We start from the raw sequence: 26,047 nt of genomic DNA, 5'->3' as shown, positions 1-26,047 counted from the left end.
GATGCAGGCAACGATAGTATGTACGAACCAGCAATCAGATAAAACGGACATTCAACTTAATTTGCTTAACACCCTGACTGTCTTTGTCGTGGGAATTGATAAGCTGAAACAACTTAACTTGCTTATAGTAGGTTACCAGGAGACTAGCAATATAGCTCGATCATTATAGCTCAAGCAATTCCCTGTTCTCCCATATTAGACAAGCTAACTACATTACTCAATATAATAAGCACCCTCATTGAGGAATAAAAACTGAGCAAACCCAAATTATCATCAATTAAGCCTCATGATATGCCGCAAGCTCCTGTATCAACCCAGAAAGAAGCAAGTATGGGTGGGGGAAGCAGAAATCAAATATGGCTCACCAGTGAGGTTCACAAGTCGGAAGAATCCCAAATTGCTAGTATTTCTCCGATAAGTCTAGTGCTTTCTACAAACAAGGAAGAGACCGAGAGGTCTCACTTTACTGCAATCAAAGTTAACTAGGATGAGGAACTTTCCCCAAGGTCCACTAGTTGATACCAACAAGCCCATACCCAAAGACTGTCACCGGTGAAGCAAGCAAGAGAGAAAGAGGCTGTTGTGGAAGGGCAGAAACAGACCTGTGACATCAGCACCGGTACTGAAAACAGGAAAGCTATATTCAATGGTTATTAGAGAGAATACAAAGGATATGACCCCCCCCTCCACCCCGGAAATGAGAAGGTGGTACACATGAGAGATTCCAATGAGGAACTTACAAGGAATAATTGTCAGCCTCATGTACCACAGAAATTAGAGTCCAATTCAAACAAATGCAGGGACTTAATGAGCCATCATCAGAATTATCAATTGACACATTGGTCAAATCAACAAAATGTATGGATTCAAATGAGCAACCGTTACAGATTGTCACCTGACCTGCAACCATTCTATCCCAAACTGAGTGAGCAATTTCTGAGGTTTACCAGATATCCACAAATGTATCCCTCACAGAGAGTTTTGATCCAACCCATCTGATGGCTGGTGCCCAATCTTGGTTTTGAAGTGGGGGCTTGATACAGCAATTACAGGCGATTCCGCCAATCCAATAAGATGGGCGTCCAATGCTGTCCCCCAATTCCCTGAAGGTTCTCTGCCTCAAAGATGGAGACCCAACTGTTTCCTACAGGGCACATCACAACCAGACAAATACCCCTAGGCAAATCAAAAAATGGTACACAGAAAACAAAATGAGGGGTTATCTGGATGTATTAAATCGGACTAACATCCTAAGGCTGATATTCCTGAGTTAGCAAATATTAAGTGTTGAGACACAGCAGCAATAGAGTTAATTTCACCTCGTGGTCTGCCATAAACCAAGCCCACTGTAACTTTCCTCACACAATCATTCAAAGCTGGTCTATCAACACAAAGCTTTTCTCAGGAATTGGGGTATAAAGATCAGATGGTGTATTGGGAATGCATATCTGCCATCATTTGAAAAATACAGGCCATTGTGGCAGGAAAATCCAAACCCTCCTTCCATTCTAAGAAATGCTGTCTGGTTGTCTGCATCAATCTTCCTCCCCTCCAATCACGGAGGCATTATACGTCTGCAAGGAAACTGTGCCCGGGAAAAGGACTGTCAAATCGAGTCAACAACTCTCTGACTGGAAATGGACGGCAGCTGCATTATCTACTAATTCCTGTAGTTGCTGAATCAGGTCATCTGTCCCAAAGCCACCAGAATTAAAGGACATGAAGATTTGTTAACGGAACCTGGGGTGTTTGAGTAGTAAAATCAATGAAGAATTTACTACATACTGGCAACAATTGCACATCATGGCCTTCCAGAAAACCTGGTTACAAACCTCAATACCGCTTATAGGGCGATTCAAATATATCTGTCCTGCTACAAAAATAATTCAGTCTGGTCACTCCAGAGGGGGCCTTTCGATTTACATCAGCTCTAGCCTAAAGTTATGCCTGTCCATTTGGAGGAGGATTTCCCTGCAGTACGGGGGGAAGAACTCCACCTTGATTATTGTAAATGTTTACTTAAATCCAAGCTTAAAAGAAAAAAGGAATGGAAGTTGAAAAGTTATGCAAGGTTATTATAGACCCGAAAGCGTGCCTGAGTGTTCTCAATGGTCCATCCATTATCCAGTGATAACCTATTAGCATGGACACAAATAATGAAGGGCCATGACTCATATTTAGATGAAACCACAGCAAATGTTTCATTATTAAGTCAGATTCAACAGCGCACGGAGTGATCACCTCCCACAGGTAATTTCCTTGGTAGCACATACACAAGTATAAAAACAACTCCTCTGCCTGATGGATATACTATGAATCTAAAAGGACTAAGATGGGAAAAAAATTGCTGAAGACATTGTTGACAGCTGTGCAAAGCTTCTCTCTGAAAATACAGGACATAAGGACACTGTAAACAGCTGACAGAATCTAAATGTACACCACAACATAATATCCTAGAAGACTCCTCAGCCAAGGCCATGCTTAAAGGGCATGGACAAGACAGTGGCTGCCATATGAGGTGAGATGTTCCAAGAAATATGTAAACAGGCTTATGCAACAGTTCTGAGTAAACCCCTCATGCAAAATCCTCAAAACAAAAATGATCCGTCAGAGGCGTAAACTCAAACAGGAGCTCAGGGCACACTGAAAAGCAGTTCACAATGATTTTTAGACTAGACTCATTTGCGCCAACAAAAGCAAGGATGCAATGAACTTCTGGCAGATGGTTAATCCAAAGTAGTGTGGGGTGTGTGTAACCAGTAATGCAAACAACAGTGAGCTATTTAACTGCCCACTTCTCCATCTCAGGAATTCCTGCCTACACTGCAGTCTGCTTATTAAAGAGCCCTTATCGCACAGTTGTATCTCGGAGCAGCCAGCAGGTATACAATTTAGTCTTATAACCCCTGCTCAGTGTAGCACTTGCAGCAGACCCCTCAGAATCGACACAGCCTGGCCATAGTACTATAAGGAAGGACCTGTTTGAAAATTCTTAACTAACATCTGGTTTGGTTGATTACACAATCGCCAATATCCGGAGGACAATCAACAGCTCAGGGTTCAATTGTATACCAGGTCCAAACGAGCTACCATAGGCTTGGTTCCGCATGCCCCTAAAACCAGGGCGCAGAGAGGCTCCTGCTCTTGTATAGCTCCATCCTGCAGAGAAGTTCTCCCAGATGCCTGGTGGGGTTTTACAACCCATCCAATACATAAGGGAGGGGGATCTTCTAAAGCCCAATAATTATCCACTGATTGCCATAATTGACATCAAGGCCAAATATTTTGCATAACTACTGCTAAAAGACATGGAGGTGTGGAATACCACAAGACAACTCATTCTAATGAATTAGACCAGTTTCCGCCAAAAGTAAGGCTGCCTCTCAGAGTTAATGGCTATTTCCATGTTGTTAGATCTTACTACACAAATTCATTCATTATTATATGCACGCTTGTAGACTTTAAAACAGCATTCGATCAAGTTTTAAGGAAGCTTCTTTGTCAAAAACTTCAATCCCGGAATATTCCATCAAGGCTCCTGACTGCGATAGAACTGCTTTATACAGTCATAAGGCTATGTATAAAAGTGGGTAATGGTAGTATCCTCGCAAAAAAAATCAAAACCGTTGAAGGTTTAAAGCAAGGCTGTGTGCGCCCCCCCACCCCCTGCTCTTCAACTTGTTTATTTCAGATTTAACCAGATTGCTCAACATTGTCAATTACCATTCACTGATATTGGCAAATAAGCCAATATCCAGCCTTCTTTATGCAGATGACCTGGTTATGCTGAGTCGAACAACAGTGAGTCTTCAGAGATTGTTAACCACTCTTTCCGAATATACACTGCTGAATAGGTTGGAGATGAACTAAAAAAATATTTGCAAAAAGAGTGAATAAACAGGGTTCATGGCAGATGGATGACACTCTTATAGAGAGAAGCAGACTACAAATACCTGGGGAACCGGTAAAATTCTAGAGGGACCTTCCAGAAACAAAAGGTTGCGACTAAAAACAAGACTAATGTCCTTCAACTAGCCTTTTTGAGCCTAGCTACAAAGCTGTGGTGAACTAGCACGGCCCCAATCCTGCAGGTTATCAAACAAAACTACTCCAGACTATGTTACAAAAGTGAGAATTGGCTAGGAACTAATGCAAAGCTGGTATACACTTTGATGATAAGAATCTACAAATGTATTTTCAGACTACCATACTTTGCCTCACATCCCAGGTGCGTCTGGAGCTTGGCCTTCTTAACCTAATAGCGGGAAGTCCCAACTCATTTGACAGAGTACTATGGAGTGAGCTAAAGAATGGTGGCGACGAGGCTGCCCATGCAAGACATCTCGAGACTTGTTTGGACGACCTAAGGGTCCTAGAGGCATGGATATCGGGAATCAGCCAACATTTATTTAAAAAATGGTCGATATCAACACCTGGCTCGTCGTTAGACTTCTCAATTTGTTTTAAATGATCACCTATTTTCCTGGACATTTAGCAGAACCCCCTGAGCTTACCAGAGTAAGAATTTGTTACTTTATTTGTTTTAAATAATCACCACAACTTCGTTAAAGTTCACCCATGAATGCTGTGGAATGTATTTTTTATAACAATTATTTTTTAACAAACTCTTATGTTTTTAGATAATTTTTGTAAAGATTTTAATTAATCGTGCAATAAAATTGCTCACTCACAAATGGTAGGGGCTGGAAAACTTTGCTATCAAAACTGGTGAGCATTCAATACTATTTTTGGATGCAAAAAAGGGATTTCAAGTTTGTTCTTTCCTTTGCGGAAAACCAGTAAAGCAACTTCAGTCATGCAATCTGGTAATAACAATTCAAACCAAAAAAGAACAGGGGCAGAAAGATTCTGGAGATTGATTTATTAAGCACACAAATATGTAAAGTCTATTGCAACAATCCAGACAGGATACAAACACTGCAGGGATAACATTTTCTGAGAAAAGAGCGAGTGCAAAATATGTTTTAGAAAATATAAGTGGTGGAATGCAGATTGACAAATGCCATTTATTTAGGATGGGAATGAAAGCTTATCACCGCTTTAAACAATTTTTTCAGAGGGGCCAGTCAAAAAGCAGGTTGGCAGGAATCACCATCCCTGGGATAGGAATTTTGTTTTTCTCTTTATGCTAGTTTAACCAGTTTTCTTGAATGAAGCGCTGGGCGTGGGATTGGCAGTGTCACTGTTTCAATAGTATGCCAGTGTTATCATCAAGCTAAAGATGTTGCTTTTTAGCACGTGTGTATATGATATCCTAGCTTACAACAACATAATTGAGAGGAGTCAGGTAGAGGTTTAATAATGTCAGTGATAACGAAGATCTATGAGGAACTCAGGACATAACGTTAGGAGACCTAGAAAGGAATGCAGCCAATTTAAAATGATGGGTACAATTTTGTAATAAAGAGGAAAACCAGGTTAGCACAGTTCCACTGATGCCTTCTGAATGTTGTAGGCTGTCAAGGAGTACTAGGTGATGCTAAATGGCACCAAAACATCTAGCCGGATAAGTTGCTACTTAATCATGCCATAATATTTTGTAGTGTTGACTTTGTGCCTCTACGGGCTGCTAAGCTTAAATGAAAGGTGCGGAGGATGCAGTCTGATTCTAGATGACAGAGTTGGTGGGTGAAAATATTTTTACTACCTTACCAAATCGGATACATCAGCGATATATCCATGAACTGTAAGATTATCAGTGTTACTGAGCATTTTTTTAAAAAGATGGGAGTGATGACAGCATGTCATGGAGATTGAAGGATGGATCCACCAGCAAGGGGAATATTGATCAGTCTGGTGAGACGTGGCAGCATTGCTAGGAGACAAACTGATAACTTAGGCATCACATAGGTCCTAGCTTGGTAAGGAATTGGTAAAGGTAATCAGAAGAATTCTATTTTATTCTCGGTGGCTGCTACACAGAGCATAACATATGGTAGGAATGTGCTGGATGAATGACACCTCAGGCAATGAGGCAGATGCACCATCTCTTAAGGTTTCGATTTTGTTGATAAAGAAAAATAGGACGGTGTTGCAGAGATCACTTGAGGGCATCAGAAGGCTTGACAATTTACATGTAGATTCAAAATACGCCCCTGGTGTAATAGTGAGCCTCAACAATGCAGAGATGTAAATGTTCCCTTTCGGCGCCTGTACATGGCGAATTATGGCCTCTAGAGCGCCATTTGCATGAAGTTCTATGTCATGATATATATATATATTTTTTTAATCATCCTTAAAGTGCTCGGTCGCAATGTTCTAAGAGGTGATCATTATCCTTGAACCGCTGGTTATTTTCATTTGATTCTTCTTGTGGTTAGAATGATGGAGACAATGGTATCCCACACAGGGGTTACTATCTCATCAAAGTGAGCTAGGCGGTGGTCAATCCATAAAAATCTTTATTCAGCAAAGCGAATCCCACAAAAGATAAAATACACACATATAAAATACATTATATAATTGGACAAAAACAGACAATCACTTCATTAAACAATAACATGAACATTTAAAAACACTAAATGTGTTAAAGACTGAAAAATGGATCATGCATGAAGACATAATTCCTGATTTTCCTACACTGCATAATAAAATGAGCAACGGAAACATAAATGTATAACATTTAGATGCTGTAAAAATTATATACCATATTATATGACGTTATATATAACTGACATAAAATAGGGACAAGGAAGCGATTCCTAGGACCCACAAGAAAATAAAATGAACCGAGGATTGAGTAGAATGATCACAAGGACAATGCAGTAACTTGGAGCACAAAAACGTTTTGGAGAAGGTAAATACAAGTGAACTAAATTAAAACGCAAACAAGAGGTAAGGTTCTATTTCATTAAGGTAGGAAATAGGCATACTAGGCATTAGCCTGGTGACTTAAAGTGGAGGATTAGTAAATCAAGAAGTAATTGAGAGAAATCTTAAGAAAGGAGTTCCCATAAAGAACACTAAGGCCCTCATTCTGACCCTGGCGGTGTCTCACCGCCAGGGCAGAGGGCAGAGGAAGCACTGCCAACAGGCTGGCGGTGCTTCCGGGGCATTCTGACCGCGGCGGTAAAGCCGCGGTCAGAAAAGGGGAACCAGCGGTTTCCCGCCGGTTTTCCCCTGCCCCAGGGAATCCTCCATGGCGGCGCTGCATGCAGCGCCGCCATGGGGATTCCGACCCCCTTCCCGCCAGCCTGATTCTGGCGGTTTTCACCGCCAGAACCAGGCTGGCGGGAACGGGTGTCGTGGGGCCCCTGGGGGCCCCTGCAGTGCCCATGCCACTGGCATGGGCACTGCAGGGGCCCCCTAACAGGGCCCCAACAAGATTTTCAGTGTCTGCATAGCAGACACTGAAAATCGCGACGGGTGCAACTGCACCCGTCGCACCCCAGCAAATCTGCCGGCTCCATTCGGAGCCGGCTTCATCTTTGCTGGGGCTTTCCCGCTGGGCCGGCGGGCGATCTTTTGAAGATCGCCCGCCGGCCCAGCGGGAAAGTCAAAATGCTCCCCGCGGTCATTTGACCGCGGGCGGTGTTTGGGCGGTTTCCGCCTGGCGGGCGGCGCCTGCCGCCCGCCGGGGTCGGAATGACCCCCTAAGTTCTGGGACCAACTAGTTTTTCTTACCTTGTTTCAAAGATGATGTTAATTAGGGCATGATCAGACCACGAATGCAGGTAGTTAGCGATCAACAGCTGGAGGGCAGGACAGCAGCAGGGCAATATCAACATATAAGCAGACAACTTGTCCTTCCTATCTATAACTGTGGCCATTGCACGATGCAAAGATTATGCCTCTCCTACTGTCTTGAGTTCTGTGGCTCGACATATTTTATATCTATATGAAATCCAACCTCAGGAAATTAAAATCCTTCTGTTTGTTTTGGATTTGCTCTTAAAGGTGTCTGACAGCAGAAAAAATTCACCCAAAGCTTTTTGCCCTTTCTTCGTAGAGACCTCAAAGTCCATTGTATTTCTATAGAGATTTACTGCTATTCTAGCCCAAACAATAGAAAAATCAAGAAAGTACCCAACCACAACCGTGGAAACCTGAATAAATATTTGGGTTACTCTTGACTGCGACTTCAGAAAAGCAAAGCTGAACAGCCATAAAGAGTTGTTGCCCACAGAATATTCTTAAACATCAAAGCATCGCAGTGCTAGGAACACTGTTAAACATTAAAATCTATTCACACACCTAGAATTAAACTCCAGAGGGCACTGTATTTTTATTAAGTCTCTTATAATCTTGCATGTTCAGAAAAACAAGTTACTCGTCTTATGTAACGCCCTTCCTGGTGGCTGCGCTATTTAAACTCAAGATTCCTCACCTTGTGAATATCCCCCAGTGCAAAACTCGATCCAGAAAATTTAAAACAATGCTCTTTCACGCCAGCAGGTGGCACTGTCCGACTCCGCGTTGACACCATTCCACTCAGAAGTGACAAGTGAAGTCACATACAAACATGTAAGTGCCACCCATGCACTCCGACATCCGTTTTTTATGAACTTTTCCACATCCTCACTCCGAGCCTTTCAGAGTATTGACTGAAGCATTGTGCAGGTTCCTACATTCAGAACTTTTAAGATGGAAGAGACCACGCCAGAACGGTGAGGCTGTTGTCTGAGTAATCTGAGGTTAGATACAGCCTCCACCAAGAAAACCTGCTACTGAAAGTAACTTGTAATTCTGACGGATACTTCTAACTGCATACTTCTCATTTTTTGAATAGATATCAGAGCAAAACTTCCCAAGGTGGTGGACCTGTGAAATGATTCAAACTAAAATGTTTTGTAGGAAAACACAGGCAAAATGCCCATCCCTACAGACCGGACACTAATGTTTTGTGAATATGTGCACTGATGCCCTTGTGGCTGCCTGACCGATATCCAGGACAGGCACGCTGAGTGGCAACGCAGTTGTAGCAGCTGTGCCTCCAGATGAGTGAACCCATACATTTTCCTGGGGCAGTTTCTTAGAAAGTGCATACCAGATCTTAATGCATAGGACTATCTAAAATGGTCTGTTTCTGCACCGCCTTGCCCTTCTTTGCTCCAGAGAGCCCCATAAAGAGCTGATCCTCCACTCTATGTTCTTTGATGTGTTCAAAGTAAAGCTGAGTGCTCCCTTGTGAGCCAAACAACAGAGGCTTTCTTCCTCTTTAGAGGAATGAGGAGTGGCAAGGAAGGTCAGAAGCATTTTGCTTGGCCGACATGAAAAGGCATCACCAAAGTCAGCAGGAATGCTACCTAAGTGCAGAGCAACAGCTTTCCTGAGAAAAAGATTGAACAAGAGGTCTGGCCCAAGAGGGCTTGTAATTCACTCACCTGGTAGACACAAAGAACAACTGTGTAATGCTTCGAAAAGGGTACATGTTATGATGGTGAGATCTGAATTCAAGTCCCAATGTGATGTCACAAAAGTGTTAGTGGAAACATGCTGCAAACCTTTTAAAAAGCACTGGTGATTTGAACAAGGACATATGGTCTGGCATAAAAAAAAAGAACTGAGAGGTAACATTTAATTCTGTCCAAAGCAAGGCCCTACTGGGCCAAAAACAAAGCGAACACTACCACATCGGCCAATTCTGCCAGCAAAAGGTCTAACTGTTTGGTGCCACCCACACAGCAAACTCATCCCAGAATCCTGTATATACAAATTTGGTGGAAGGGCGTCTGGCCGCCAGGATAACATCAACGACCCTAGGAAGGAATTCAACTGCTGCCACTCAATTTCCACGCAAGGAGGTGTAGCCTGCACATGCTAGGGTCCAAGACTCGGCTTTGCTGCTGCTGCAGGAGGTCTTGCTGCCGCATAAGCCTGATTGGATGACAGATGCTCAAGCCCAGAAGTTCTGGATACTGGCCAAGTCCGGTGTCATTAGGATGACTTGGGCTCAGTCGTTCCTGATGCTCTTTCCGAAATCTGGACAAGAAAGGCAGCACCTTGAAGGCATATATACTCTATGCGGAATGCATCTCTAAGACAGCCTTCTTGGAAACTCCAGTTCACAAAAATGTTGAAATTGGGTGCTGTCGACAATGATGAAAAGCTCATACAGGGTTCTCTACACTGCTGGAAGATGCCCTATGCCACCTCTGGATGCAGCTGCCATTTGTTATCCACAAAGTGCCCCCCAGCTGAGCTCATCTGCACTTGCATTTAAAAATTCGGCCAGGTGGTGTACCACCTAAGTCCAATCACTGCCAAGCAGCAACAACAGCAGAACTTTTGCAGCCTCCTTCAACAACTGGATGGAATCTGATAGGGTCCTCTGGTGATGGGCTCAAGACTTCAGGCCCAATGTAAACACTTTCATATGCCTCCTGGCATGGTAAGCAAACATAATCAAGAGGCTTGTACACCCAAAAGTCCCAGAGCCATCCTCACTGAGACAAACAGACAAAGGTTGCAACATCATGATCATAGCCCGAATGTCCTGGACTCTTTGGTCTGCAGGAAAGGCGTTGAAACGGAATCATATCCAAGATGGATTTCAAAAAAGGAAGCCGGTGCGAAGGCGTCAGGTGTGACTTCAGCAGATTGTTTGCGAACTCCAAAGATAAGAGGTTTGCTCTTGTCTGGAGGTGGTCCACGACTGACTGTAGAAAGCCCACCTTCAGCACCCAGTCGTCAAGTTAAGGGAAGATTGGTATACCAGACCTCCTCAGATTGGCAGCAACCAGCGCCATCAATTTTGTTACCACCAGAAGGACACTGGTGAGGCCAAAAGGGGACAGGACAAACTGAAAATGCTCTTGGCCCACCTTGAGCCGCAGGTACAGCCAGTGGGCCTTCAGGACGGGATATATGAAAATAAGCATCCTGCAGTGCCAATACAATCATGCAGTCTCCAAGACAGAAAGAACCTGGATCAGAGTGAGCATCTTGAATTTTTCTTAGCGTTGGAGGGCATTGACAGGTCAAAGGTATAGAATAGGAAGGAGGCATCCATCTTTCTTTGGCACAAGAAAGTATTGAGAATAACAACCAGTCACACCTTTTTTAATGCCTCCTTTGGACAAAAGAGCCTGCACTTCCTGGCATGAGATAGACAGACGGTCTAGCTATAGCTAGCGGTGTGGTGGTTCGAGAAGGAATGGTATGGTAGGACCCCACTGGACAGTCTGCCTTTGTTGTTTGTAATGATTTGTCACTCCTGCAGGAAGTGGTGGATCCTCCCAATCACCGGGGTGTTGTGTGCCGCTATGGGCACACTAAAAAGGTTTGGCGGTCATTGCTGATGAGGCAGAGGATTGGCCAGAACGCTGTCCCAGATGGCCTGGCCTTTGTCTGTCAGAACTATGCCTTCGACCTCAAAAGGGCTGGGAAGCCTTTTGTGCAGGGAGCAGGGCTTGTGCTATCTGTACATCTAGCCCGCCACATTGACCCTATAAGGGCGAAATTGGTGTGGGAAATGCCAGACAAGAAGTGAAAGACCCTTGGTTGTGATTTCTTTTAATCGCTCCAAGGCAGAGTCCGCTTTATCGCCAAACAGGCTTAAGCTATCAAAAGGCATGCCCATTATGCACACCTGGACTGCGTTTTAGAAGACGGTAGATGTCATCCATGTGTGGCGCTGAAGGACCACACTAGTCCCCTTAGCCTTGCCCCATTAGTGGTACCTAGGTCCGAGCAGATGACAAACTTGGCTGCATTCTGACCATCCTGAACAGTTTCTGCCAATGAAGGTCGTAGGTCTTCTTGGACCACAGGTAGAATATCTCCCTCCATGTCCTGGAACGCAAGATAGAACACCCACGTAGACAGATGGCAGTTACTGATCTGTGAGCAAGATTAGCAGAAGAGAACATGCACTTGCTGAAAGTATTCACTCTTTTTGACTTCCTATCGGGGGAGTGGTTGGAAGGACATTTAAATTTACTTTGATAATGGATGCCTGTACCACCAAGTTCTCAGGTGCCGGATCAGAAACTTTTGGATGCCATGGGCAGGTCTATAGTGACAAACAACACATCAATTGACCAGGAAAGCAGATTTTGGCTTAGCGAGAAAGAAGCTTGCCACAGGACAGATTAAAAAAAAGATCATAGAAGCATAAAAGCATAGCTTGACCAAAAGGAAATTGTACACGTTAAACTGAGCTGGAGTTGCTGCTCATTATTTACCTAAATATTTTCTCCCACAAAGCAGCACAAGTGTCCTACAAGTGTGTCCATCAAGTATAAATGGTAAAGGGGCCCGACACATGAGTGTGCAAGTTAAGTTTCCCATTTTTCACACTCTAGTAACTTTTACAAACTACCAATAATGCTGAAATATTTACCGAATTTCATTCGCTAGTTCAACACACTTCCACTGTTCAACAGTCTGTCCGTTCAGCTGCAATATAGTATCGAGTTGATGTAAACCTGCACGGTCTGCTGGGCCTCCTGAAAGAGAAAAGAGTTAGAGTACATTTAAATGTGCTCTCCTACCTGCCACCACAACAAATAGCTGCTCCTTTAAAATTAAAAGACAGGTTTAGCTCCTCCTCCTGATAGATTTATATAGTAAGAGTTGTAAATTTATATAGTGCAGGTCAATGAAAGATCTGTTGCTTGGTGCCAATACCGACCTGAAGGAACATGACTAGAGAAATGCCCTGGTGAGCCAGTCACTTCCGGAGGCAGAGCCCCTGGCACATTACCCATCACCCCACTCCACCCTGCTTGTTGCAGTACCACATAGGGTTAGTGCTGCCAGAGAGAACTTGTACTTGCCTCCCCTAATATAGGCTAGAAAGGCCTTCAGCGCCAAGCGGATTGCCTGTAAATCCAACAGGTTGAAGTGGAAGAGGGTTTACACTGTAGGCCAGAATCCTCTAATCTCCACCTCTCCCAGACTGCCTCCCCAGTCTAGCAGTGATGCATTCATAACCATCTTTGGTTGAGGAGGTGCCTGCCACTGGCCCAATTATGGTCTAACAACCACCACTACAGATATTTTGCAGTCTCCATTGAAACCTGAATGGGATCCAAAAGGTTTCACTAATGTGCCAAATGAAACTTCAGGTCCCACTGCAAAGCCTGCATGTCCCATATGGCATAGTTGAACACCAGACTGCAGGAGGTCAATATTCTTAGCAGCCTCAAAGCCAACCTCTCTGTCTTCCAGGATTGAACCTGAAACATCAGTATCATAGTTCAAATACCTTGGTCTCTCTGCTCCAGGGAGGAAGGCACATAACTGCACCGTACCCACGATGGCTAAGATGAATGGGAGTGTCTGACAAAGAGCAAGGTGGGACTTAGGCACATTGATAGTGAACTGCAAAGATGTTACGAGGTTCACCGTCATCCAGAGATGTTCTACAACTACTTGGGGCAAGTCTGCTTTCAACAACCAGTCATCAAGTTACAGAAAGACTGGTACACACTACCTCAAACAGTGTGCTGTGACCACCACCGGAGGAGCACTTTTAAGGTCAAATGGGAGCACTACAAACTAAAAATGCACCATAGTGTGTGTGGGTCCGCAGGATGGGACTATGGAAATGTATGTCCTGCAGGTCCAATCCCTCAATCCAGTCTCAAGGATCTAGGACAGATAAAACAAGGCATGGAGAGAATCTTGAATTTGTCCTTCTCCAGGAAGGAGTTGAGAGGGCAAGGTTCCTAAACAGGAAAAAGGCCTCTGTCCTTTTTTGTTACAAGGAGATAGCAGGAGTAACACTCAGCTCCTAATTCTGAGGTCAGAACCTCTCAAAAAAGCCAGCCCTTCCTGCTGCAAAACTCCAGTGTTTCTCAGTCAGCCGCGCTGATGGTGGTGGAAGGCCCGAAGGTCGAGAAAGAAATGGAATAGCCCCTTTGACAAGTTGGAGCACCAATGTGTCCGAAGTGATGGTGTGCCATCCTTGGAGGAAATGTTTGATCCTCCCTCGTACAGTGTGTGTGGTTCGAAAAGGATACATTGATGTTGTCCCTAATGTCCTGCAGGTTTTCTCTTTGAGGTGCAGCCTCGGCCACGAAATGGGTAAGTTTGCTGTTGTGCCAGTGGCAGGGTCTGGCACTGGTGATGCTGGAAACTCCTGGTGAAAGTAGGAAAGGAGCAAACCCATTAGGGAAACTGCCTGGATGAGGCAAACCGCCCCACAGTACACACTGTGGTTGGGATCAGTTAGTGGCTTTATCGAGATGAAGCTGGCTCAGAGTCCAAAACTCATTTAGGCAGAAGCTCTTCTTCCAGTAACAGGCACTGTTCAAGTAAAAGGAAACGGCAGGGGGTGTAGCACTGGAGCCGAAGTCGGCACCAGAGCTGGTGCGAAACTTGAAGCCAGTTCAAGGAGCATAGGTAGCGCCAAGGGCAAACCTGCCAACAGGAACCTGACTGAAGGCCTCCGAGGATCCTTGCAGCCCAAAAGCGTTCCAGAGAGACCTGAAGGCGTGCCAATTATGTGCAGCATAGACAGTTAAGATCTTTATTTCCTGTAACATTGCCAACAGTCCATGAAATTTAGGTTGCATCAGGTCCAAATCTGTTCTTCAGGAGTGAGGAAGAGAGCTACGTCAATGCCTTCTATAGAATTCAAGAGTGGCAGGAAGGGGCAGATTCCCATTTTTACTTCATGTGCCTTTTCGACTTACCCAAAGACTTTGACTGCGACAGGGACTGGCAGCGGGAACAATTTCGGGAGCAAGAACAGGACTTTACTTTCAACTTCATAATAGTATGGAATCAACAAATGTTTGGTGATAAGAGTTTCACCTTGCAGTCACTTATGGCCTTCAGGTTCATCTGGGCCCAGTTGTCACAAGCCTCGGAGTTGTGCTTTACCTGAGGCATATCATGTGGGCGTCTGTCACAGGCATTTGTTTGCAACAATCCCTACAAGTTTTAAACCATAATGTTCTGAGAGGGATATATTTCCCTTGAAACATTTTAAAAAGGTGGTATAAAAGACACAAAGTCTAGAGGAGTTGAGCTTTGGATCTGCATCTGAAGGCACGGAAAGAAAGGAACTGCCATCAGCGTGCCTAGGTGGTGCTTATATGTGGCTCAGCTCGTCACTTCTGCAGCTGAACAACATCAGTGCATAGCTGCATGACACCACCTACCTTCACAAAGAAGTCCTGTTTTAAGTTTCCGGATCCACTCCGATGCCTGGGGGAATACTTATAAGCCAAGGAATCTACTCATAAAAGTATTCATTCGCATTTCTTTGCCCTGTGATAATTGATAGGAGAGCTTAAGCATTTCACATTCAACCATCTTCCTTTACTGAAATAGGGATATTTGTTCGGGGGAATATACTGTTACTATTCCAGCTAACAATGCTTACCACAGGTGGGAAAAAATCTAAATGCACCTCCATGCCAACCTATTTCCTGCACCACAGAAGGACCTTAATCATTACCAGGAAAATGTAGTCACAGAGTGAGAAGCTTGGGGTGTTCCGCAATGGCATAGTCACCCTGACTCATCTCTGGTACAGATGGCATAGCACTTAAATCTGCTCCTAAGTGCCCTGCATACCCTCCACATTTCATTGCACAAGTGTGCATTATGAATTCATGCTAAAGAGTAGGAGGTTATCAAGTGATCCAATTGTTATTATGTAAACACAGCAAAGTAGTTTGCTTCTTTTTTCACCATGCTGCAGAGCTGTATTTAATATAATACAGACTAAGTCTGAAGAAAACCGGGCAAAATTATACAAATATTACATTGGATCCCATTATTTTGACAAAGACCTGTTTGGATGTAGTTCAAGAGGGCACATATCAAGCAGAGGTGATGCTTTCCCAAGGTCGCAATTGCAAAATGAAATAATATTTTCATTTTACAAGTGTTGTAATTAAATTTGCAATGTCACGAAGTTAGCAAAATAGTCATGGTGTGTTTCTTGCATGAACACGTAAAAATAAACGGAATGAAAAGACAGAGAAAATTGTTGATTTTCACTCATCAATGATGGTCACTTGACATGGCTAGAATCACTTTACCTCTATTTGATGTCAGGCTAAATCATCAACTTTACTCATGTGTGATCACCTTAAGTACAAATAACCATATGGGTTTTAGTATACAAACAATAAGAGAACTATAACCGACATATCTAGTGCAGAGGCTACTATCTCTAGCAAAAGAAATCCACAAGTCACCAGACAACTAAGGTGATTTAACTGCAAGTGGCTAAACTGCAAAACGGCTCACAAAGTTCTGGTTCAATGTAAAATGCCCGAATGTCCAAGAGTGCTAGTGTTCTATTTAGGAAAATTAAGCAAAAATAAAATAAAGTGAGTAAATGCAGCAGCCATCTTAGAAAAATACATATTCTTCTTAACCAATCAATCACTGTTGTGCTGAAGGTAGGCATACAAAGCCAGAATGCCAGGGACTGTGAGCTATAATAGAGGTACAAAACTGTAATGGGCAAGGCTTTTTGTATCACTTAAACTTCACAAGTCAGTGGTGTCTTTGCAAGTCAATAGTGTCTGCAAAAATCTATACTCCTCTTGCATGATCTTTTGTGACTTTGTAGTGGCCATGTCGATATCAGGCTGCCCGGATCTTGAAAGATCCAATACGGTAGCCATCTTAGAGAGAGGCTTACTCTGGATTCATGATACACAAAGTAGGTAGGACCAAGGCTTTGGCTCACACCAGCTAACAAAACTTCCAAATTTTTATTCCTGAGGGTTAATCTCCCAATTTGGCCAAAGTAAGGAGATCTGCATTGCTCTACTTTTTCTGATTTTTACTGTAGTGGATATCTGGGAAACGATCAGCCCATGCACACACATGCTCTCAGGAGCCAATATTCCTCCTCTTCACTTCCTAGAACGATAATTATCATTGTTTAGGTTCTATTCGTGGTGTCTTATGTAGCTCGCAGCTACCCTGAAAGGCCTCCTGGCGCTGTGTAATCAGAGCGAGCCTATCCTCTACTTAGAACAGATAGATCTTTAGTTGTTTCCTGAAGGAAGTTTCTTGCTGTACTTGTCTTAGTTTGACAGGAAGACCATTCCACAGTTGGTCGGTGAGAAAGGCAGATGAACGACCACCGCACCTAGCTTTCCTTATTTTAGGAACAGTCAACAAAGAATAACTCTCAGAACGCAATGATCTCATTGGTATGTATGGACACAACACTTTACGGATCAGAAGAAGACCATTTCCCTGCATGGCTCAACGGGGCGTGCATAGCGCTTTAAAATGGATCCTTTTCTTGCACAGGCAGCCAATGTAATGCTGCTAACGCTGGGTCTGCAGATTGAAATTTGAGGATCCTAAATAATGACAATGCTGGGGCATTTTGAATGATCTGTAGGCATTTTAAAACCTATTGTGGACCTCCTAGAAACAAGGAATTACCATAGTCACTTCAGGAATTAATCAGTCCTTGGATAACAATCCTGTTTGATGAGGGAGGTAGCCGCTGTATAATTTTCGTTGGTATACGTAGGAATCTGAAGCACGTTGTGGACAGCTTTTTGGTTTCCATAGTAATTGTACTGTCCAGCCAGATACCAAGGCTTTTTACAGCCATAGAAGGAACTGGTCGCTTTCCGACACATTGGGGCCAAACCAGTTCTTTCCAGCAAGATATATTATTGCCAACAATAAGCACTTCTGTCTTCTCACCATTGATTTAAAAATCTCTAGCTGACATTCACTCAGCAACTTCCCTAAGGCAGTTTTGTAGGCTTGTAGATGCGTGTTTAGCTACAGGTGTAAGGGCTAAAATCTGCTAGGTATCATCAATATAAGAAACAAGATCTAAGCTGTGCGCCTATACAATTTTTGCCAGATAGGCTTCGCAAAGAGCCCTGTGGAACTCCACAGTCAGTAGGATATGAGGCTGAAAGAAAGGGCTCATCACGAACCTGAAAACATTTAGTGTTTAAAAAGTATTGATCCATTTAAGTGCAGGACCTGTAATACCAGCATTCTCTAGTCTTTAGATTAAGGTGCAGTGGGAGAAGAGTGTCAAAAGCGGCACTGAGAGCTAGCATGATAATGGCCGCTGAACCACCCCAGTCAAGAATGACCCGGAGCTTATTAGTGGCCACCAGCAATATGGTCTCAGTGCTGTTTTCAGGTCTAAAACCGATGTGAGTGGAATTCAGAAGAGTGATTTTCTAAGAAAGTTCGAGATTTATTAACATGTTTCTATAAAATTTTACTGGCAACTGGAAGCAGTGAGATTGGTCTATAATTCTCAACCATCAGGGGGTCTGCCTGGGGTTTCTTAAGCAAAGGTTTAACTGTAGCATGCTTCCACACCAGGGAAACACTACTGGATACCAAGGATTTGTTTAAAATATTCAATAAGATAGATCAAATAATATCACGAGCTACCAATAGAGCACCTGGTGGAGCTGGATCTAATGACGAACCAGATGTTATACACTAAGATGGTACAAATATCATCTAACATTAAAGGTGGGAAAGGAGGAAAGTTGAGCTGTCATTCTTGGCCCTTCAAAAGGAGTTGTGCGATAGTCCCTTTGGAAGGGAATCTAAGTTATTCCTTACTTTGCTTATAAAAGCAGTAGCGAACATATCACATCACTCAGTGGAAGGCAGAAGGGTTGCTATGTGGGTAGGTGCTGTCATAAGGGCATTAACTGATCTGTAGAAGTCTTGATTACTGGCCCTTTCAACTTTAGTGCTAAAATATGCATGCCTGGCCATCCTTATAGCTTGATAGTATTTTTTTTTACCAACTGTCTGTAGATTGTTGTTTGACTGGGTCATACCCCTTCCTCCAGATTCTTTCCATTTTCTTAGTATCCTTCTTGAGCTCTGCTAGTTCCGGAGTGTACCACGGAGCCCGTCCCTCTCTCCATGTTGGGGACAGGGATTTAAACGAAATAAGAGAGTCAAGCGACTCTGTTAGTTTTTAAAGTAGGTGTACATATTTCCTGGGTCACCCTCCTCAGAAGAATTAGATTTATTTATTCCTATCACGTTTTTTCCATGGTCCTTTAATCTTGGCAGAATAAATTTCTCTCCGCCTTAATATAGGAAGGCTGAACTGGAAGGGGATGATAAAATGGTCTGACCATAGGCCGGGAAGTACCTCTTCCATATCTAACTAAATAAGGTTAGAGAAGATGAGATCCAAGAAATGGCCCTATATGTCACCGATCTGGTAATGCTGCAAGGTCATGTGTTAGTCTGGTTGGTAAGATTTCTGTTATCTTCAAAATGTAGATTGAGATCGCCTAGTATGGTTAAGTTTGCTTCGCTTAAACTGCTTTCTGCAACAATGTCAAGCAAAACTTATGCAAATTATGTTGCTGGTCCCGGTGGTCAATAGATAAGGATCCCAGAGAATGTGAAGGTGGGTGAAAGTTTATGGGGGAATAAAAGAGGGAATAAAAGACATTCACTATCCTCATTATCAATGGACATGCTTATACCGCGATATCTATCTTTAAAGATAATTTTTATTCTTTCACCGCTCATCTTTCGTATCAAACCTAATAATGGAGTACCCCTAGGGAAGGGACCTAATATTAGGGGCCAAGCGATCGTTTAGCCTGCTTTCAGTTCGAAACAGGGCATCCGTTTCTCAAGAAAAGTGAAGATCTCAATATTGGGGTTTGGAAATTCAACAGTAACATTTTAATCTGGTTAGAAACAGGAGGGAACATTGATCCCTTACTCCCATCCTCCATGTTGTGGGGTCCTAAAATGGCTTTACAGAATTTACATACTGTGGGGAGTGTCAATGGAGTTATGGAGTGTAGGCAATTATTTGTTGGAACTGTATTGAGTGATTTTAGTTCACAAACAGTATGTGAGCTGCATGGTGTATAAAAATGGCAGGGGTTCAGGCACCTGCCCCCGGTCGGGCACAGATGGGCTTGCCTTTGGCGCGCTGCTATTACGTCCACACCCCGGAGTGGCTTTTATAGGGGCAGAGTTGCAGAGTTTTCGGCAGCTAGACCTCTAACAAAAAAGGCAGCTAGAGTGCAGCAACAGAGAAAACACAAGTGCCACTGAACGCAGCCACAATCATGCGACCCCAAGGTATTGCCCCAATTCCCTTTCATCTAAAATCAGTAAAGTGCAGTACAATTTTAAAACTAGCTGTCACCAAACAAGATAGCAGCAGAAAATAGAAAAACCCTTTCATTCGGAAGGGCTGTATCTACCCTAGGCAGAAACTAATAACAAAAGACCATTTTCATAGGGGGATATCTCTCCCCACTCCTCCCCTCCCCCAACCAAATCCCCATGTGATTGCGGCTAACTGAACAAAAACATCTATAGATTTGGCTGCTACCATTTCCTCCTTGCTGTTTGTCTAACATTTCCATACAGCTTTTCCCCTGTTCTGAGGGCAAGTGCCTTTTCTCTCTTTCATTGTTACCATCTCATTTATACATTTAACCTATGACTTTCCTGATAGCTTTTTTTTTTTTAAAATAACTGATTTTTGATGATGCTCATTATTCCCAAACCATCTTAACCTCGATCCTTGGGATTTAGTCTTAATAGTTTACCGTTAACCTCATAATCCATTAACCTTTTCCTGACCTACTGCCTCTCACCCATAACTCCTTACCCTCTTACCCCTAACCTTAAATCTGTTATTCTTAACCCATAACCATCTTATGCTTTACCCCTTATTCCTTATCCTTTACCCCTTTTCCTTACCTCCTTGCAGTTAGCCCCTCACACTCAATCTCTTATCCTTTACCACTCCTCATTAATCCATTACACTTCTGCATTACTTACCATTAACCGGTTACCCTTTTGCCCCATTAGCCTTTGTCCCCTTACCATCTTATTCAGAAGAAAAAATACACTTATGTTAAAACGACCAACTTGTAGGAAAGGAGCATGTGTAGGGTGCATGCTCACTGTTTTCAGCTCACTGATGTTCCTTGCCAAGCTAATGGACGCCAGGAACATGGTTTTAAATCTCAACAATTTTAACTGGAAACTGAAGCGGCTCAAACAGAGAATCCATTAAAAAAGTCAAAACAAGATATAGGTTCCACTGGGGCTTAGCAAAAGGAGTTGGTGGAAACAAATTTGTCAGTCCCTTCTGAAATCGGGAATGTGAAAAGGCTGGTGTGGGAGACAGACAAAAGCAGATAGATGCAAAATATAACACATGAAGGGTCCCACTGCAAAACACAGTGGGCCAGTGCGAGCACAAACTAAATGACCTCAGACAAGTGAACCCTCAAGGTATCCACCCTCATTCTCTGCACAACAAGTGACACACCTATTCAACTTCCCAGAACAGACAGATTTGGTGCAGGGACAATAGGTAGACATAATCATGTCAACCACCTCTTGTGGCGACTGAAAAAGTCCAGGAGTCAGTGATAAAACTCTAGGCATGAAAAAGAAGGCTCTGGATGTTGGGGTGCAAAACCTGTCTCTCCAGCTGGAAGGGGAGGTCCGCTCTGAGAGGAAGACAAGGTCGGGGATTCAGGGTGAGGTGCAGACAGTATGCTTGCCACACCCTTCACAAATAATTAATTGGGCCCGGTCCTGGCCAATCTTCTCAGTGCAAGAGGAATCAAGGGCCTGGGAGGAACCATGTAATAAACTGGAAAGTTCGACTTCAATCGTAATACGCCCCTCTACGGATCCTTGCAAAGGATACTAGAGGGCACAGAATTGATGGCAATGGACATTGCTGTGAGTAGCAAAAAGATCAACCTGAAGAGTGGCCCACAGGGTAAAGATAAGCTGTACCACCTCTGGATGGAGATGCTACTTGTGATCTGCAAGAAGATGTAGATTGAAGTTGTTAGCCCTGGTATTCAGAGAGGAGGCCAGATGGCTGACAACTAGCCTCAATTATAGGATGGTGCGCTCAAGCCCAGAGTCAGAGGGTTTTGAGGAGAGACCCAACTCCTCCCTGCTTGTTGACATACCACATTCTAGGCATATGGTTCATCAAGATCACATTGGACTGACCTCTCAGGAAACAGGAATGCGTTGAGTGCCAGCCAAATCGCCCTCAGTTCTAGCAGGCTTATGTGAACCTGCTCCTCTTGAGACCAGGAGATTCTGATCTCCACCTCTGGAGACCAGGAGACAATGATCTTCAACTCTGGAGACCAGGAGACTCATTTCCACCTCTGGAGACCAGGAGACTCATCTCCTCCTCTGGAGACCAGGAGCCTCATCACTACTGGAGACCAGGAGACTCATCTCCACCTCTGGAGACCAGGAGACTCATCTCCACCTCTGGAGACCAGGAGACTCTGATCTCCAGTTACTCCAGACCAGTATCTCACCCACAGTAAGATTCATCCATCTCTAATATGGCCACGAATAATGGGGTGTATTAGGACATCTCTGAGAAAGGGCTCCTCCACCAACTACTAAAACAGATCTGCCACTGCGTGCCATGAGATCACAATACTATCTGCTAGGTCTCTGCCATGCTGAAACCAGTGCTTCTGGAGACATCACTGGAGAACCCTCATATGCAAGTGTACATAGGAGGCTGGAAGCCAAAAAACACAGCAGGCATATGTAGGAGGCTGGCCTGGCTTGTAGTGGGTACTAGAGGTACTTACACCTTGTGCCAGGTCCAGTTATCCCTTATTAGTGTAGAAGAGGTGTTTCTAGCAGCTTAGGCTGATAGAAGGTAGCTATGGCAAAGCAGCTTAGGCTGAACTAGGAGACATGTAAAGCTCCTACTATACCACTGGTGTCATATGCACAATATCATAAGAAAACACAATACACAGAAGTACTAAAAATAAAGGTACTTTATTTTTATGACAATATGCCATAAGTATCTCAGTGAGTAGCCTCAGTATGAGGAAAAGATATGTATATACACAATATATATGTACACAAACCAAAATTATGCAGGTAATAGCAAGAAAATTAATGCAAACAGTGTAAAATTACAGTAGATTGCAATAAGAGCACATAGGTATAGGGGCAACACAAACCATATACTCCAAAAGTGTAATGCCAACCACGAATGGACCGCACACCTATGTGAGCTTGTAGAGGGACGCTGGAACTGTAAGAAAACAGTGAGGGTTAGAAAAATAGCCCCCCCAAGACCCTGAAAGGTAGGTGTAAAGTGCACCTACTACCCCCAGAGAGCACAGAAGTCGTGATAGGGGGTTTCTGCAGGAAGAACAAACACCAGCAATGCAACAACAGTGGATTTCCGGACCTGAGTACCTGTAAGACAAGGGGACCAAGTCCAATAGTCGCGACAGTGTTGAGAGTGGGCAGGAGCCCAGGAAATGCCAGCTGAGGGTGCAAGGAAGCTGCCAACTGTTGGAAGAAGCTTGGAGTTCTGCAAGAAAGAAGAGAGCTAGGAACTTCTCCTTTGGAGGATGGATGTCCCACATCGCAATGAAGCTTGCAGAGGTGCTCCCATGCAGAAAAACCTCAAACAAGCCTTGCTAGCTGCAAGGGTCGCGGTAGAGGTTTTTGGGTGCTGCTGTGGCCCAGGAGGGACCAGGATGTCGCCACTTGGAGGAGGAGACAGAGTGGGCACCCAGCAACGTAGGGAGCCCTCACAGAAGCAGGCAGCACCAGCAGAAGTACCTGAACAGGCACTTAGAAGAAAAGTGAACCGGAGTCCACCCGAAGTCACAAAAGGGAGTCCCACGATGCCGGAGGACAACTCAGAAGGTTGTGCACTGCAGGTTAGAGTGTCAGGGACCCAGGCTTGGCTGTGCACAAAGGAAATCCTGGAAGAGTGCACAGGAGCCGGAGCAGCTGCAAATCACGCGGTACCCAGCAATGCAGACTAGCGTGGGGAGGCAAGGACTTACCTCCACCAAACTTGGACTGAAGAGTCACTGGACTGTGGGAGTCACTTGGACAGAGTTGCTGATTTCCAGGGACCACGCTCGTCGTGCTGAGAGGGGACCCAGAGGACCAGTGACGCAGTCTTTTGGTGCCTGCGGTTGTAGGGGGAAGATTCTGTCGACCCACGGGAGATTTCTTCAGAGCTCCTGCTGCAGAGAGGAGGCAGGCTACCCCTAGAGCATACACCACCTGGAAACAGTCGAGAAAGCCGTCAGGATGAAGCGATTCAAGGTTGCTAGTAGTCGTCTTGATACTTTGTTGCGGTTTTGCAGGCGTCCTGAGCAGTCAGCGGTCGATCCTTTGGCAGAAGGTTAAGAGGGAGATGCAGAGGAACTCTGGTGAGCTCTTGCATTCGTTATCTGAAGAATTCCCCAAAGCAGAGACCCTAAATAGCCAGAAAAGGAGGTTTGGCTACCAAAGGAAGGAGGATTGGCTACCAATAGAGGTAAGAGCCTATCAGAAGGAGCCTCTGACGTCATCTGCTGGCACTGGCCACTCACAGCAGTCCAGTGTGCCACAAACACCTCTGTTTCCAAGATGGCAGAGGTCTGGGAAACACTGGAGGAGCTCTGGGCACCTCCCCTGGGAGGTGCAGGTCAGGGGAGTGGTCACTCCCCTTTCCTTTGTCCAGTTTTGCACCAGAGCAGGGCTGGGGGATCCCTGAACCGGTGTAGACTGGCTTATGCAGAAATGGGCACCATCTGTGCCCATCAAAGCATTTCCAGAGGCTGGGGGAGGCTACTCCTCCCCAGCCTTCACACCTATTTCCAAAGGGAGAGGGTGTTACACCCTTCCTCAGAGGAAGTCCTTTGTTCTGCCTTCCTGGGCCAGGGCTGCCTGGACCCCAGGAGGGAAGAAACCTGTCTGAGGGGTTGGCAGCAGCAGCAGCTGCCGTGGAGACCCCGGAAAGGCAGTTTGGCAGTACCCGGGTTCTGTGCTTGAGACTCGGGGGATCATGGAATTGTCCCCTCCAATGCCAGAATGGCATTGGGGTGACAATTCCATGATCTTAGACATGTTACATGGCCATGTTCGGAGTTACCATTGTGACGCTGTACATAGGTAGTGACCGATGTACAGTGCACGCGTGTAATGGTGTCCCCGCACTCACAAAGTCTGGGGAATTTGAACGATGTGGGGGCACACCTTGGCTAGTGCCAGGGTGCCCACAAACTAAGTAACTTTGCACCCAACCTTCACTAGGTGAAGGTTAGACATATAGGTGACTTATAAGTTACTTAAGTGCAGTGGTAAATGGCTGTGAAATAACGTGGACGTTATTCCACTGAGGCTGCACTGGCAGGCCTGTGTAAGAATTGTCAGAGCTCCCTATGGGTGGCAAAAGAAATGCTGCAGCTCATAGTGATCTCCTGGAACCCCAATACCCTGGGTATCACAGTACCATATACTAGGGAATTATATGGGTGTACCAGTATGCCAATGTGAATTGGTAAATTTAGTCACTAGCCTGTTAGTGACAAATTTGGAAAGCAGAGAGAGCATAACCACTGAGGTTCTGATTAGCAGAGCCTCAGTGAGACAGTTAGGCATCACAGAGGGAACACATACAGAGCACATACTTATGAGCACTGGGGCCCTGCCTGGCAGGGTCCCAGTGACACATAGACTAAAACAACATATATACAGTGAAATATGGGGGTAACATGCCAGGCAAGATGGTACTTTCCTACAGCAGAGAACTATCTCGATTAGAACCAGAGCTCCCTTCTGAAACATTGGAATAATTTGGGGAATAGCTCAGATCCTCTAGGGACAGGAACAGGAGGCAATAGAAGGTATTCAGGTTGAGCTTGGGCACAATAATTGAAGATCCCAAGATGAACAGCTGGGATGCTGTTACCTGCAAATGTTGCAACACTATCTGTGATGAACTGGCTTTGAGCAGCAAGTCGTCCAAGCTTGGGAATATAGTAATACCAGGCTTCTTCACATGCTCCACAACCACAATTGCAGCCTTTGTGAAGATTCAAGGCACCAATGTTCGCCCGAAAAGGAAGACCAGTAACTAGTAGTGAGTGTACCCTACCATGAAACGCCAGTTCCTCCTGGGTGACTGTCAAATCAATATATGGAAATATATGTCCTGCAAAACGAGGGACACCATCCAGTCTTCCACTTCTAGTGTCTGAGGTAACTAAGCTGGGGTTATAATTCTGAATGCTTTGTTTCCAAAGTACAATTTCCACAACCTGAGTGATGGACAATATATTTGAACTTCTGGAGAAGTGTCCAGTCTGCTGGA

At 44.4% G+C, this 26,047-nt stretch overlaps 1 protein-coding gene across 4 annotated transcripts in view; it reads right to left on the bottom strand.

Moving 5' to 3' along the window:
* Nucleotides 1–26,047, bottom strand: part of RGS3 (regulator of G protein signaling 3) — an 805,262-nt gene that overhangs the window by 405,258 nt on the left and 373,957 nt on the right. For all 4 annotated transcript variants that reach the window (XM_069241285.1, XM_069241286.1, XM_069241284.1 and 1 more), the window contains one exon: nt 12,305–12,410. In XM_069241285.1, coding sequence (XP_069097386.1) covers nt 12,305–12,410 — 106 coding nt within the window. The remainder of the gene's footprint in view (nt 1–12,304; nt 12,411–26,047) is intronic.

Source organism: Pleurodeles waltl, chromosome 6 (assembly GCF_031143425.1).
Source record: "Pleurodeles waltl isolate 20211129_DDA chromosome 6, aPleWal1.hap1.20221129, whole genome shotgun sequence".
Classification (NCBI taxonomy): Eukaryota; Metazoa; Chordata; class Amphibia; order Caudata; family Salamandridae; genus Pleurodeles; species Pleurodeles waltl.
Note: the sequence above shows the minus strand (reverse complement) of the source record. Positions and strands in the feature narration are given on the sequence as shown.